A 15,632-nucleotide genomic window follows, 5' to 3' on the forward strand; every position below is an offset into this window, starting at 1 on the left:
ATGCAGAACGCCCGGGAGGCGCCCTCCAAGCGCAGCCGCATCGAGCGCAAGATGGACAAGATCATCTACTTCCTCTTCAGCGTCCTGCTGCTCATCTCGCTGCTCGGCTCCATCGTCTTCGGGGTCATGACGCAGGCCGACATGCCCCGCTGGTGGTACCTCCGCCCCTCCGACGCCGACGTCTACTTCAACCCGCAGCGCCCGCAGCTGGCGGCGCTGCTGCACCTCATCACGGCGCTCATCCTGTATGGCTATCTCATCCCAATCTCCCTTTACGTGTCCATTGAGGTTGTCAAGGTGCTGCAGGCAATGTTCATCAACCACGATATTGCCATGTATGACGACGTGACCGACACCCCCGCCCACGCTCGCACCTCCAACCTCAACGAGGAGCTGGGCCAGGTGGACACCATCCTCTCGGACAAGACGGGCACGCTCACCTGCAACGTCATGGAGTTTCGAAAGTGCTCCATCGCCGGCGTCTCCTACGGCCGGGGGATCACCGAAGTGGAGAGGGCCACCGCCAAGAGGCTCGGCAGGGAGCAGCAGCTGCACGAGCAGGATGCAGGGTCGGAGGAGCACGACCACCGCAGCAGCAGCAGCCACGGCACCAGCCCCGGGAACTTCGAGATGGCCCATGCTGCACCCTTCGTCAAAGGCTTCAACTTCACCGATGAGCGGGTCATGGATGGCAACTGGCTGCACCAGCCGCACTCTTCCGTCATTCGAACCTTCTTCCGAATCCTGGCAGTCTGCCACACTGTCATCCCCGAGGAGAGCCAGGAAACGGGCGACGTGAGCTACCAGGCGGAATCGCCGGACGAGCTGGCGTTTGTTGTTGCTGCAAGGGAGTTTGGCTTCCAGTTTTACAAGCGCACGCAGTCGACCGTGCTCGTGCGGGAGCCCAGCGATACCAATGGTACCACCACCCTCCGGTAAGAGACGTGACTCGCTTTCTTTCTTACGTGCGCTGCATTTCAGCGAATACAAGCTGCTCAACCTGCTGGAATTCAACAGCACCCGCAAGCGGATGTCCGTCATTGTAACGGACGATGCAGGTAACACCTTCCTCTTCTCCAAAGGTGCAGACAGGTACTGTTTTGAGTGTAGCCTCTCTCTCTCTCTGTAGTCACCACCCTCCCTCTCCCATTGCAGCGTCATGTTCGACAAGCTCAGCAAGAACGGACGTCAGTTCGAAGCTGCGACAAGAAGCCATCTCTCCGAGTATGCCGAGGCCGGCCTGCGCACCTTGATCCTTGCGTACCGCAAGCTCGACGACGCAGAGTACAGGGAATGGAACGCGGTCTTCCTCAAGGCCAAAACCACCATTGGAGAAAGCCGAGAGGAGCTCTTAGATGCTGCATGCGACATGATAGAGAGGGACCTGGTCCTTGTGGGTGCCACTGCCGTGGAGGACAAGCTGCAGAAAGGGGTAAGCTTGGTTGGGGGCGCCACTCCTCTTCTCACGCACCGCTTATCCGTCCAGGTTCCTGAATGCATAGATCGGCTAGCCCAAGCTGGCTTGAAGATATGGGTGCTTACTGGCGACAAGCTAGAGACTGCCATCAACATTGGGTACGTTGGTCGCCCCCAACTCCTCTTTTAACCATACTCTCTTGCATGCCCGCAGCTTCGCATGCAGCCTGTTGCGGCAAGGGATGAAGCAGATTCTTGTGACGTTGGACAGTGGCTCCACTGAACAATTTGGCAACAAAGAGGCCAGTGCCAAGGTGAAGAAAAACAGATGATTCACTTCCACTTTGCACTAACCACTGCTGCTGTAGGCATCCAAAGAGAGCATCAGCCAGCAGCTTGCGAATGCCCAGCGCCAGATTGATCTGGAGACTGACGACGACGCTGCGTTTGCGCTGATCATTGATGGTAAAGCACTTGCCTATGCATTGGAAGATGGCCTTAAAGACAAGCTGCTACGCCTGGCAATCAACTGTGCCTCTGTTATATGTTGCCGGGTTTCTCCCAAGCAGAAGGCGCTGGTACAGTGCTGACGCGCTCGCTCCCACCCTTGTGCTGGATTCTCATCCTTGATTTCATGCGCGTGGCAAAACAGGTGACGGGACTTGTGAAGGAGGGCACGGGACGGACAACTCTGAGCATTGGTGATGGAGCCAACGACGTGGGAATGATCCAAGAGGCTGATATAGGTGTTGGCATCAGTGGTCTCGAAGGCATGCAGGTAGGGTGATCCTGGATTTCTGGATGCTCCTTAACCGCAGTGGGTGTTTGCAGGCAGTCATGGCCAGCGACTTCTCTATCGCACAGTTCAGGTTCCTGGAGCGCTTGCTCATTGTCCACGGGCATTGGTGTTACAAGCGTATCGCGCAGATGGTAAGCCTGGCTCCCGCCTCACTCATTGACCAATGCATCCCTACAGATTTGCTACTTTTTCTACAAGAACATCACGTTTGGCCTCACCCTGTTTTACTACGAGGCGTACACCAGCTTCTCGGGTCAGACTGCATACAACGATTGGTATATGTCCCTGTTCAATGTGTTTTTTACGTCGCTCCCGGTGATTGCGCTGGGGGTTTTTGAGCAAGACGTATCGGCCAGAGTGTGCCTGATGGTGAGTGAGTGAGCGAGCGAGCGAGTGTAACGAAGGACAGGGATTGATGGTGGCTTGGTGGTGTTCTGTGCTGTGCAGTTTCCGACGCTTTACCAGCAGGGCCCCAGGAACTTGTTCTTCAGCTGGTCCCGGATCCTGGGCTGGATGGCCAACGGCGTCTACAGCTCGCTTGTCACCTTCGTCTTTGCGGCAGGCCTGTACCGGGTGGCGGCGTTCCGGCGGGGTGGGGAGGTGGCGGAGCTGGCCATTCTGGGGGCCAGCATGTACACGTGTGTGGTGTGGACAGTCAACGCGCAGGTGGCGCTGGCCATCAGCTACTTCACCTGGATCCAGCACCTCGTCATCTGGGGGAGCATCGGCCTCTGGTACATCTTCTTGCTGCTCTACGGCGCTGTGGATCCGCGCCTCTCCACCACCGCCTACATGGTGCTGCGCGACGGCCTTGGCCCAGCCCCAGTCTACTGGCTGACAACCGCATTGATACCCCTCGCCTGCGTCCTCCCTTACTTCCTCTTCACCGCCTTCCAGCGCACCTTCAAGCCCATGGATCACCACATCATCCAGGAGATACGCCACCTGCAGCGGGACTTTACCGATCCAGGCATGTGGCTGCGGGAGCGGTCCAAGGCCGTGGAGAGGACCTCCATTGGGGTCAGTGCGCGGGTGGAGGCGCGGATCCGGCACATGAAGAAGAACAAGGGGCGCCACCACCTTTTCTCTCCCATCCGGGACACCACCACCGCCACCACACCATAGTGCTCACAGACGCGTACACCAACACAATCCAAATTTTGTTAGGACGACAACGACGCGAGGACCGACCCTGCCTGTACACACGCAGCCTAGTATACATACAGACGACGTTCCTAGATGGTATAACCGTTCTGGATTCGTTCGTTCATTCATTCATTCATTCATTCATTCATTTCATTCATGTCAGTCACCCCGTCACGTCAGAGAATGGTGCAGTCCCTCATCACCTTGTTGCTGCTACGGATTATGCGAGATTCGGGAAACCTTTGGTGTACATGCTTGTAGAAATCTTTCGGCTGCTGCCGCTGCGCATTGTGGCCGCTCAGCAGAACACCTGCTGCAGAAGTTGTTACCTACCATAACGGAGAGTCCCAACACACACGTATACCTGCTGGTGTGGTCGATGGCAATGGGGCATCGTCGTGCCGTTGCAGTATCATCTCTGCAAGGTACTCAAACACTGCGACATGCAATCCCAGGGTTCTTGATCAGTAAAAGGAAGGAATGGCATACCATCCGCCACGTAGAGGTTTTGCTTGACACAAATCCGGTAGAAGCGGAGTCCCAGCTGCTCGGCCAAGGCTTCAGCTTCTTGCCTGCATTCTCAACCGGGAGTGTGAGAAGGTATTTGTATAGCTCATATGGAATATGGAAGGAAGCAACACCTGCTCACGACGGTCTGGTCCAAGAGATCAACCTTGTTCTGCACCAGTGCCATGGGAATCTTTCCACATTCTCTCTCCACCTGGTGCATGAAACTGAGTGTAGGCCCGTAAATACCTCCGTGCTTGTGTACCTTCTTCTTCCATGTCTTAACGCATTCAAAGGATTGCCTGTCGTCCGTGGAGAAGCAAAGGACGGCAGCTCTGGCGCCTGCATGAGGAAGTTTGTAGGCCGCCAACAAAAGGGGGCAAACTATAACCTCACTTGACCTCGGTAGTATGCGCGAGTCATGGAATCGAATACCTCTTGCCCCGCCGTGTCCCACAGCATGAGCTTCACTTGTTCTTGCAAGGCCTTGACGAACCTAAGTTGCGTGCGTTAGCACATACACAAGACGACTCCTAGTCGATGGTTACTGGCTCTTCTCCAGGAAGTCGACGCCGATGGTCTTCTTGTACTCGATGGGGCAGTGCCCCCTACAAAACTGGCGGATCAAGCTCGTTTTTCCCACGCCGCCGTTGCCCACAACCACCACCTTCACCTCCCCTAGAAAGCTTACAAGAGTTAGTCGCACGGGCGAGACGCCCAGGTACGCACTCTCGAAGTCCTCCTCTTGCATTGCGAACATGGTGGGCAGTTTGCTTGCTCTCCAAACGGGTGGTGCCACGTGGTTTTAGGGCTTGTCTGTTGTTTGCACGGAGGAGGGGATACATATCATCCTCCCGCGCTTTTTGCCGGCTGCGCACACCCCTGCCGCCCGCAAAAGAGATGGCGGCGGGCAGTGAGGAGGAGCAAGACAAGCTTGTGGTGAAGCTGAATGAGCATCCATCGCTGGTCGGGGCTCAGGAGGCCCTCAGGGCGGAGCTGTCCCGTAAGAAGGAGGATCTGCGCGACAGGGTCCGGGAGAAACAGGTGCTCCTCGCCAGCGCCACCAGGCGAAGAGAGGAAGTGGGCGTGCAGCTCTATGGCTTGCAGAAGACTCTGGCCAGCATCCACATTGCTGTGACCAAGACCGAGGACGTGCTTGCTGCCCGGGTGGAAGAGCAGGAAAAGGTTCTAAGCTAATCAAAGTTTGCACCGCCCTTTGAATCATCCTTGTCCAGGCCAAGGCACAACTGCTGGATGCTCAAGTCTCATACAAGGACAGATGGAGCGAGATGAACGCCATGCAAGACAAGCTCGAGGCGTGCCACATCGACCTGGACAACCTGGCCTCGACGCTCAAGCAGGTGGACAGCTACAACGACAAGCTCAAGAGCGACATCGCCGTCAGCCGGCGGGCCACATACGCCATGGAGGAGATCATCTCCAAAGCCGAGAAAGGCAAAAAGGACCAAGACTTTTACATTGCCGTCCAGCAGGAGCGGTTGAGGCGCTACTACCAGAGGCAGGCCCTGTGCAGGGCCCAGTTCGAAGGTATGTCAACACTAAAGCCGACCTGCGCTACATGTTTTTGTGTGTGTGTGCGTGTGTGTGTGTGTGTGTGTGGCTTGAGTGTGTACAGCTCAACAGCGGGAGACCAAGATGGCTGTGGCGGCACTGTCGGAATTTGGAATTGAAATGGAGAGTATCAATACAGAGAAGAAACAGCTGACCGACCAGTGGAAGTCGGCACTGATTGTGTTGGGACGCTGCGACGAGGCCCTGCAGGTAACATGTTGAAATATGCTCTGCTGCTCCTGGCTTCATTCAGCCTGCTTTAGCTGCTTGGTCTAGCCAGGCCTTGGTGGATGCTGCAAGCAAGCAAAGAGAGCAAGACCTGTCCATACAGGGAGAGAAACACCGGTACCGCAAGGACATAAGGCTGGAGCGTGACAAGGGCGATACCAAGCTGGCGCTGCTCAAGAAGTATGGCTCGCAGATCAAGCATCTCAACAAGCGGATCACCAAAGTCGCTGCTAAGCGCAACACCGTGCTGCAAAAGTACGCAGCCATGATGCTGACAATGGAAGAGACGGAGAGGAGCGAGGTCAAGGTGAAGGAGGAAAGGGATGTCCTCGAGCAAGACTACAAGGTAACAATAGGTGTCTTGTGAGCATTGCTGATGCATGCATGGCTTGGGCAGGTGATTGAAAAGGCTTACCTCAAGCAGTGCCAGACAATCAATGACCTCGAGACGAAGATGCTGGTGGGGCTCAGCGAGCAAATCACGCTCGAGAGGTCGGCCCAACAAGTCGTCCAAGGAACGCTGCAGCTCCGGCAGGAGATCAGGCACGAGCACATGATGGCGACGGAGATCGAGTACGAGCTCGCACGGATCCGGGTGGACACGTTGACCGTGCAAAGCTATAACCAAACCATTAGCGATGCGCTGGCCTCGCTAGACGACGAGGTGCAGCAAAAGATGTCGCTCATCTCCAAGATGCAAGCCGAAACCCGGCAGCGGCACAGCGAGATCGATGTCAAGACCAAAGAGATTGACAAGCTTAACAAGCAGTACGACAAACTCACTGCCAACTTGGTGGACAAGAGCGCAACCCCCTTTGAAAACATTGTTGCAAATATCCGCTACGAGATTGCCGTCAAGATACGGGCCTCGTCCGAACTGCAAAAGCAGTGGCTGGGGATCCAAACGGAGCTTGTCAGCATCACCACCGAGAACCATGCCCTGGCGCAGAAAGGCCGGAAGCTGGACAAGGATCGCATTACCCTGGAGCAACGCAAGTTAAGGCTGGAAAAGGACCTAGGAACTCTCACAAAGTACATCAAGGATGTCGACAAGAATGTCCAGATGAAGCACGGCATTGTCACCAAGTATGTCGTCGCCACTCTCAAGGACCTCATATTATTCTACTCCACTTGTTTTCCTCAGGCTCAACGAGCTCTTAGCGAAAAACGCCAGCATGAAGGAAATGTTGACCAAGGAGAACCTCCTGCTCAAAAACAGCAACGATTTAGCCATCCAGGAGCTGCAGCAAGAGGCACTGAGGATTGAGTACCTGAGGGAAGATTGCAACTTGGAGAAATCGGACGTTAGTCGTGAGGTCACAGAGCTTCAAAACCATGTCATACTATGGAAGAGAAAGATCAACTTTGAGAAAGAAACCCAGGTAGGCTCGTGCCGGGCAGAATACATATAAAGTCTTGGTTGCTCCTCGCAGGCAGCCCTTCTCCAGGCCATGATGTCGCCATCTGCTATCCTTGGAGCCATGAAGAAAGAGTACGAGCGCTTGAAGTGGGAGCTTAATGCCCTCAACATTCAGAAGGAGAAGCTAGTAGCCGAAGTTCAAACGCGGGTTCTCAACCGCAAGTCAATCGGCATCAAAGTGCAGGTGTCTTGCAACTCGAATCCATGGCTACACACACACGCGCGCTTGCATGCATGTCGTGCAGGCCAGCAACAGCAGGAAGGAAACCGCACACGAGCCCGACGCTCCAGAGGCGCTTCTCACCAAAGCGTGCATGGAATTGAAGAGAAACATACGGGAGGTTAACGCCGATGCGTCAGCTGTGGACGAGAAGATGGTTCGGCTTCAGTCTCAGCTCCAAACACACGCTGACAAGCATGTGGAGATTGACAACGCCATAACAGCAATCCAGCAGGAGCAGGAGGCGCTCAGGTTTGCTCCTTTATAGTCGCGTGCTTGTTATACGTGGATTTCTGTGTCCAGGTCGAGGCTGGTCGCTGCCCGGCCCGTCAAGTCCTTTAAGGTCTTGGCCACTGCTATACACCACCGCATGGTCAAGAGACACCAGGACCTTCAAGCAAACAAGTGGAAGGTCGCCATTAAAGTAGACCTTGACACGGATTGGGAAGAAGCTCGTAAGAAAGCAGGGATACTGACCGAAGTCCTGCTTTCTTTCCAGGACGACCTACCGATGCTCTGGTCCAAGTTCGACACAATGTTGGTACAATTACGCTTGGCCCTCGAGATATAATCACAGTCTCTTCATAAACTGATCGTACGCTGTGAACATGACCATACACGAGGTTCCCACCCACAGTATCCTTGAGCTCATGCCACTTGTAAAACCTTTGATTCCTTCTTTCTTCCAGATCTTTTGAGCCGCATCCAGCGTGCCCTTGTACTGCTTGCTTTTGCCTTGCACTTGTAACCTAGTCTTTACCACATCCTGTGGGAAATTCCAAACCTTGAGGAGAATGAATTGGAAGGAGAGCTGCCAACCATTGGATTTGTGCATGCACTAGCAACGGACGCACTAAGAAAGGAGCTGGAGAGCTCCCAGTGCATGCCGAGTTGCTCCTTCGACTCCACTCCCGTGTATCGGACCGCAAGCATCTTTGTTCTCTCCCATAGTGGTAAATAGATGGCGTTGTAAGGACCCCATACCATCTGGGCCAGCAGGAAACCCCTGTACAATGCTCCTAATCCCTCCTGTGCATATATCGTCCGCGCTGCATCTAAAGAACCCTGACACAACCAAAAGTTCGACAACCGATGCAGCACATTCGAACCTTGTAAGCTGGCTGTCCAGCCGTATGAACCATTTGTCGCTGCCGAACAACCTCAAGGGGGACGCTTACTAGCGATTGCACCAGTGTGGCAAAGAGGCCTCCACAAAAGTGCACAACAGGATTTTCTTGACCCCCTGCGGAGCACGGCTTAGATGTCGCACTAGAGAGGACAAAGAAAAGAGACCTGGCACGATTGCCTTGATAGTTTGGTACGTGGACATGTACAAAGCCTGTGATGGAGCAACTTGTACAACAGAAGCATATCCTTTGTAAAGAGTTCTCCATCCCTCTTGTCTGGCAATAGTAGTCAACGCGTCAAATGGGCCATTGTATTTGTATGATCCCCCAACCTGAAAGGGTTGTTGTCAGGAGGAAATAGCAAAAGAAGGAGATTGTGCCAAAGGGATCACCATCAGTCGAGATTTAACAGTCATCAACGGGTAAACCAGACTGTCTGCCAGCATTCCAGCGCAAGCTGCTGCCGTCATCTGCTTTAAAACGTCGCTTCGAAAGTCGTTCCCATTTCCCATTGAGTATCTTACAATTTAAGAAAGAATTCACACAGATTGTGCTTGCTAGACAAAAGGGGCTAGGGTTCCGTTCAACCGTCTTTTCAAGCAGAAAAACCACGATAAGCGAAAAAATTTCTTGCTTCCTTCTGCCCAATTCGTCTAAATGCTTGGGTACAGCAAGCAGAACTTACCTTTCTGTTTAAAATTCTTAATCTCTTCATAGCCCTTCAAACTCTATCGTCAACCTGGCTGAGTAGCTCCTGTGTTTCTGAACCGACTTGTCATGAAATGGACTTGCATTTGGAATCCCGATTCTTTTGCTTTCTTGAGCTCCTGTCTGAGCATTCTTTTTGCAGACAGCTTTGGAGTGTGCGGCATAATTGTTTATCCAGTTGATGGATGGATCCTTCAAATTCTGCTACTTCATCCTATCGTAGACAAGCCCCGTCCCACTTGTGTCACAGCCAGGAGCTGCAAGAAAACTCTGGCATGAACTTTTGTTAGATTGTGCCTTCTCTGAGTTTCTATAAAATAAAATTATGTGAAACCTTCATGAAGTGGCTAATGAGGAAAATAGGAACTGCTCTCCAATTTTTGGTGTAGCTATTTAGAAGAACCCGACATTGCAAAAGCTTCATTGAACAAAGCTAAATTGACTTTTATTCCCATCCTTTAAGGACATTCATAGATGCATTGTGCATTGAGGCCAAATCCAGCTGAAGAGTTGACTACTACACAATGCTCAAGTCCTGACAGACATAGAGATTTACCAATGACAAGTGTGCAGAAACAACACTGCTGGATGTAAATATTGAGGACATGAGCGCAATTAAAGTTAGTCTCGCTGTGTATAGAGTACTTTAAAAAAAGGCTTAAACTGCATTCTAAGTTGCCCTTACTTTGAACTGCATTCCAGGTACAGAAAGAGAAAAAGTTCTTCTCAATGTTCTACATGAGTGACTAGATAGGTTCTTTTCTGCCAATAATGAATAATGCTGTTGCTTGCTCTATCGCTGTCCCAGAAGAAAAATGCACATCAGAGTTGCTGTTGGGTGGATGTTACTGCTAGGATTTGAGAGAAAGAAACCAGGATCACCTTTTGAGTGTGCACATCTACACACACCTTGATGGCAAATTGAGAGCGTCTTGGTCCCAAGCAATGGCCTGGTGTGCCACGGCCTGGAGGCGCCAGCCTTCATCCCAGAGGTGCTGCTGTGCATCCCCACTAGCCCTGTGGCATCGATCACATAGCAGCATAACCAAGATTATGTTGCTAGAGGAAGGAATTTAGATAGTAATCTAGAATTATTGAATTTCAAAACAAATAGCTTCGATTCTTTTGTGAGTGATTGAAATACAGAAATTTGCATGTTGCTTATATATAGGAGCAAATGGACCAGATTGAATCAAATCCTAAAAACCCTGCTGAGGCAAATGAACCAGATTGAATCAAATATGATAGCTTTCAAAATTCCACTAAGCTAATTAGTATTATAACTACATCATAGCCATACATGTAATCATCCCCAGTAGTTAAGGTTCTAAGTTAAGGTTCTAACTCAATGGGGATCTGGAAGAATATCATGAGGCATCAGTGGATCTGTAGATTATGCAACTTGCTATTGTTCTCTTTATATAAAATGCTTCAACCACTACACAAGTATAATTTCTAAAAGATCAATTTCTGAATGTTATATCAAACTTTATAAACTTGCAACTTACCTTGCCACAACATTTGATACAATCTTTAGAAAACCATATACCATAAATTTGGGAAAATGAATATCCATTTTATACCTCACAATTGATGATTGGTGAGAGCTTGTAACATTGTTGTAACTAACTGGAAACATCCTTACACCAGTTTCTATAGGGTGGGTACAAAGGTAACCTCCAAAGGTCACTTTTAATTACATGCTCATACTTGAATTGTTGAAGTTAAAAAGAGTCTAATATTTCTTATTGAGACAGTTATATTTGAGACAGTGAAACTTCAAAATGAGAAATGGATTTTCTTTTTAATAGCATGATGTGATATGCAATTTTTCCCAGTGGAATAAACTCATGCCTACATCAGGGATTTTGAAAAACTTAAACTTTTACTGCCTTTCCCCCTTAAATGTAAGCTCCTTTGTTTTCTTCTCCAAGGGTGCCATGAGCTGCTTCATTCTTCTTTTTAGTTCGTCCAAGAAGAGCAGCAAATGAGATGTTCTAGTCTGTAGAAGCTAGCAACACTGGAGACTAGCTTGAGCATCTGTCCCATTGCAAAAGTGTCAAGCATTTGTTCGTGCCTCTCTTCCACTATGCCACTTCCTTGGTCCAGTATTGTTTCCACTCTTTGTCACTGTTAACCGACTCCTTGGCTTTCACTCCTTACTGACATAGAGCCGATATTATTACTACCTGAACAAGGTGGTGTTCTCTTTATGTTGTATTTCTCAAGATTTATCACAACCAATGAGCAGCAGCAGTTGAGAATGATCCTGTATGACAACATTTTACCTTCAATGCAGCTCTTTAAGTCCTACTAAGTGGCTGCTCTCTGGGGACACCACAGAGACAAAGATGTAAATCAGCAATAAGCAAAATAAGTAATTATGTTACAAGCTGGTGGTAAATGATGCTAACAAAATTTACATGAACAACTATAAAACTGATAACTTACTGATGCTTGAATAGAATACCATGGTCTCTGGCCAATCCCAGGAGCGGTCAAAGTTGGAGAGGGCTTTGTTGGAAGTAAGCTATTGCTTCATCCTTGCTTATAATGTTTAGCTATCTCAAATTGAATTTTACAAGATTGGCTCTCTTTATCCTTTGAGATGGCATTCTCCATTCATAACCATGTTACATAAGGACCACACCAAGAAACAACTTCATACAATTTGAAAGGTGGGCATGTTGCAAACCTCATTTTCCATCATAATATTCGATGCAAATCCAAATATCAGGAAGATGTCATCTTTGCCTTCCATTCACGTCTATCCTAAATTGTCAATGTTGCAGAGAATCCAGCTTTTCTGGAAAAGGTAGAAAATAATATTTGGTAAGAAATATTTTATATCAATTTTTTATTTTAATATAAATAAATTATACACACATTTTCAATTATTTGATATCATAACACTATTTTAGTAAATGGTGGACAACTTAAATCCACTACACAATCACCTGGGGAATCAGCAGCACCAACAGCAGAATAAGTTTTCTAGAAATTGTTGTGGTGATCAAAAGGAGCAAGACTTGGAGAGTGATGGTCCACAAGCAGCACCTCCACATCATGGGCCCCTAGTGTGATTGCTCCAAGAGAATTGGTACAGGGAAAAGTTCCAAGAAAAAGCTGGGATCCTTGGCATTGCCACAGATGAAAGAGTTCACACTCATGATTGAGATTGTTGCTTCAGTTATAATCCAGGTATATAATATTTAATAAATAGATGACTAGATAATTCTAAAATTACATTTTCACTAGATAAATTAGTGGGAAATTTTTGACTGGAAATGTTTGCTAGTAGAATACAAGATCCATTTTAAATCAGAATTATAAAGACGGTTTCTCATTTCAAAGAAGACCTCAAGGATTTGTATAGCTATTAACGTTACATGTTTTATCAAATTGGGAATCTAAAAAATAGAATCAACTGTCAAATCAAGAACTAAGCACTTTTTACATCACCAAATCAGAGAAAAAAAAAGAACCCATTTTTGTTAATATGAGTATTTTGGAACTCTCATTCTTTTTATCTGAACTCTAATGATGCCTCTAACATTCATAACTTACTAAAGAATAATAGAATTTGTATTATATATCTGGTTTTGTATTTAAAAACATATATAAGTAAATCTATCTAGATTGCTACCAGATTTATATTATAACTCATAATCAGGCAACAAGAGAATGGTTCTAGACATTGAGAAAATATAAATTGACAGAATCTAAGAAATGCATTATAGTTTTTTGCAACACAAGAGATGGAATGTAATTTCTCTATCATTACTGGTCAAAGAAGAAATATCTATTATAAAAATATTATTAGATTGATTAAATATTCAATACTTCAAAAAGTAAGATTTGAGCTATAGTTATATGGTGCATGAAATGTTTTGCTTTAGTTGTGTATTTATAAAGAACCTTAAGTAAGTAGCTTGTGTTTCTTGTTTACCTTTCTTCTTGTGTACTAAGAGGTTTTGGTTCTTATATCATACATAAACAACCTTCAAGGCCAATGTAGAAATAATACTTTGTAATGACAAATCATGAAAAATTTATTATAGTTTTAGCAAGACTGATACCTGGAACACTATGATACAATATAATACTAAACATAGAAATATTGTTAATTAAATTTATAAGTTATTCAAGTGTATTTATGTTACATAGTGTTTTATCACTATTTTCCTGATAGTAAACCAGAAGTTCGATTAGTGAAAGATAATAAATACTTGAAGTTTCTTAATGGTTTCCAAATACAGCACAACTATGTGTCACATTTATGAGAATGATACAACTCTACTGGGAAAGATAGAAAATAACATTTTTTAAAAAACCATTTATATTAGATTACTTATAAATTAAAATATTAATACACCCTAAAACCTTTCTAATAAGAACATACTTTACTAATAGATCAATAGTGTGTCAAACATTTTATAACTTTTAATATAAAAGAGAACTCTTATAAAAATTAAATGAACAAGAGATAAAATACTTGAGAAAAAAAAACTTAGATAAATGGAAGGAAAGTTTAAGATAATAAAAAAACTTGTTTATATGAAGTTTTTAAGAAAAGTGATTTAGGCTAAAAAGTAGTACAACAGTTCTAAATTAAATATCTAGACTGGTAGGAATAAAGTTAAAAATAATAAAAAATACTTAATCAGGATTATCATTAGGTAATAACATGCTAGTAAGCTATCTATCGAAGTTATTGTTTCAAAAGCTTTTAGAAATTTTGAAACCCTTAACAATTTTATACAAGATTGTCACTAGCCAAAGGATTTTTAAATCGTATTTAGATAAATATCTAAAAACTTTCAATTTAATATTAATATATCTTTTAAATTATTAAACATTACTTATTATTCAACAATTATCTAAAGGATAACATGATTAAAAATACTTAGATTATAAAATGATTAATATTTCAACTATAAACTTAGGTCCTATATACATAATAACGTTATTATAATTGCCTATGGTTCTTTATAAATTTAATAAAATTACATTATTAATATATAATAAAATATACGGTTGTAGTTTTTTATTTTTATTTTAAAATAATAAATATTGTTGCATCAAGCTTATCAATTGTGAATAAAGTGTTATTTATGCATTTTTCCTCTCTACTTCTTCATTCTCTTGCATCATAAATTAGATTGTTGATACTTAGATTATAAAGAACATAATAATAAAAGTATAAACTGAGCTCTAATATATTACTATGTACACAAAGAATATAATGATATTTAATATTTTGAAAGTATAATATAATACCATTAAGATATAATAAAAATTATTTTCCAAAGAATTGTTTTAAAATGAACATATAATTCACATATTTACAGCTGACATTTATATTAATTTTAAGATGGATGTTTTAGAAAACTCTACTCTGAAGACTTAAAATGATTTAGAAAATTATTCTTTCTTATAAATATTCTCAAAAGATAATGATATGTTTGAGATATCCTCAAAAATTGCATGTTTTGGATTATAAATACATATCACCAAAGATTTCTCTAAGTATCAGAAAAAAAATTACTTTCTGATATAAATACTAATTTTTATTTCAAAAGAGTAGCAACCTCTCTTATATTGTCTTTTTTGCTTCAAATTCCAAATCCATTATATGCTTTTGAACTAAAAACCTTCTACAGCCCAAATATTAAATTATTTTTTTTAATATTTAAAATTGTGTTTGTTTTTTTTTTTATTTCTTTAGCAGTATCTAAAATATTTCATTGTGAATAAGTTGCATATTTTTCATTATTTTTTAAAAAACTTCTGTGAGGGCCAAGTGTATGGCTATGATGCTGTATACTAATATTAGCATAGTGGGATTTTCGTAAACGTCGGATTGGATTCAATCTGAACCACTCGCTCTTGTATATAAGTTAGGGTTTTTGGGCTAATAGATATGCACATTTTATGTATTCCCTTTCCATATTCCAAGCACTCACATTGGTGGACGTGAGTGGCATCTTTGATTGTCCTCGAGGAGTGCTTGGATTTGGGATTTTGGTTTAGATCTAGCTTTCTGTATTGTCTAGATCTACCATTTCCTTTTAGCTTTTTGTCATTTATCTTCTTTTGCTTTTTCTTTTTCGTTCATCTTCATGGTAGATGAGCAATCTCCTCCTTTAACTCTGGAGCAGCAGTTGGTACAATTGCTTGATGCTATATGCAATTGAACAACAAAACTCAGTTGATGGCGGCATTCACGGCACATGGTACAACTCCTCCTGCTCTTGGTGCCAATCCTCGTGTTCAGCCAGAGTTCTTTCGTGGGAATCTTGGGGATGACATGTACCATTGATTTGATCACTTCACGGTGATTGCCACATATCATTCTTGGGATGATGCTCAACGTTTGTGTGAATTTTCCACATGTCTCCAAGGGACAGCATTGCAGTGGTACAATAGTTTTAGTGCAGCCACTCATGGGGATTGGAGTGTTCTCTCGGATGTCTTCAAATGCGCCTT

At 45.1% G+C, this 15,632-nt stretch overlaps 4 protein-coding genes across 4 annotated transcripts in view; 2 read left to right on the top strand and 2 right to left on the bottom strand.

Moving 5' to 3' along the window:
* LOC9656886 (probable phospholipid-transporting ATPase 5) overlaps positions 1-3,511 on the top strand; it is a 4,466-nt gene extending 955 nt beyond the window's left edge. Inside the window, 10 exon segments of the mRNA XM_024678796.1 lie at positions 1-935; positions 982-1,092; positions 1,156-1,432; positions 1,487-1,575; positions 1,631-1,730; positions 1,785-1,994; positions 2,069-2,194; positions 2,248-2,346; positions 2,393-2,584; positions 2,663-3,511. The exon segment at positions 1-935 is cut by the window's left edge and continues 99 nt beyond it. Of these exon segments, the coding sequence (XP_024534564.1) occupies positions 1-935; positions 982-1,092; positions 1,156-1,432; positions 1,487-1,575; positions 1,631-1,730; positions 1,785-1,994; positions 2,069-2,194; positions 2,248-2,346; positions 2,393-2,584; positions 2,663-3,340 (2,817 nt within the window). The 3' untranslated portion in view covers positions 3,341-3,511.
* A 12-nt stretch (positions 3,512-3,523) lies between these two features.
* Positions 3,524-4,628, bottom strand: LOC9656887 (ras-related protein Rab-23). Its single transcript, XM_024678867.1, has 7 exons — positions 4,598-4,628; positions 4,417-4,546; positions 4,270-4,364; positions 4,003-4,210; positions 3,851-3,933; positions 3,726-3,797; positions 3,524-3,671 (listed from the first exon to the last, which is right to left on the bottom strand). The coding sequence occupies exons 1-7, from the start codon at positions 4,626-4,628 to the stop codon at positions 3,538-3,540; spliced, it is 753 nt and encodes a 250-aa protein (XP_024534635.1). The 3' UTR covers positions 3,524-3,537.
* Positions 4,629-4,768: 140 nt separating this feature from the next.
* Positions 4,769-7,879, top strand: LOC112350809 (coiled-coil domain-containing protein 40-like). The gene is made up of 9 exons (XM_024687686.1): positions 4,769-5,053; positions 5,104-5,416; positions 5,505-5,650; positions 5,694-5,975; positions 6,066-6,754; positions 6,843-6,972; positions 7,102-7,236; positions 7,334-7,560; positions 7,612-7,879. Exons 1-9 carry the CDS (start codon positions 4,769-4,771, stop codon positions 7,877-7,879), a joined length of 2,475 nt encoding a protein of 824 aa, XP_024543454.1.
* LOC112350814 (mitochondrial substrate carrier family protein E-like) lies at positions 7,880-8,947 on the bottom strand. The gene is made up of 5 exons (XM_024687693.1): positions 8,828-8,947; positions 8,602-8,767; positions 8,418-8,551; positions 8,128-8,373; positions 7,880-8,074 (listed from the first exon to the last, which is right to left on the bottom strand). Exons 1-5 carry the CDS (start codon positions 8,945-8,947, stop codon positions 7,880-7,882), a joined length of 861 nt encoding a protein of 286 aa, XP_024543461.1.
* Positions 8,948-15,632: the final 6,685 nt, after the last annotated feature.

The sequence above is a fragment of the Selaginella moellendorffii genome, unplaced genomic scaffold (assembly GCF_000143415.4).
Source record: "Selaginella moellendorffii unplaced genomic scaffold, v1.0 SELMOscaffold_1, whole genome shotgun sequence".
Lineage (NCBI taxonomy): Eukaryota > Viridiplantae > Streptophyta > Lycopodiopsida > Selaginellales > Selaginellaceae > Selaginella > Selaginella moellendorffii.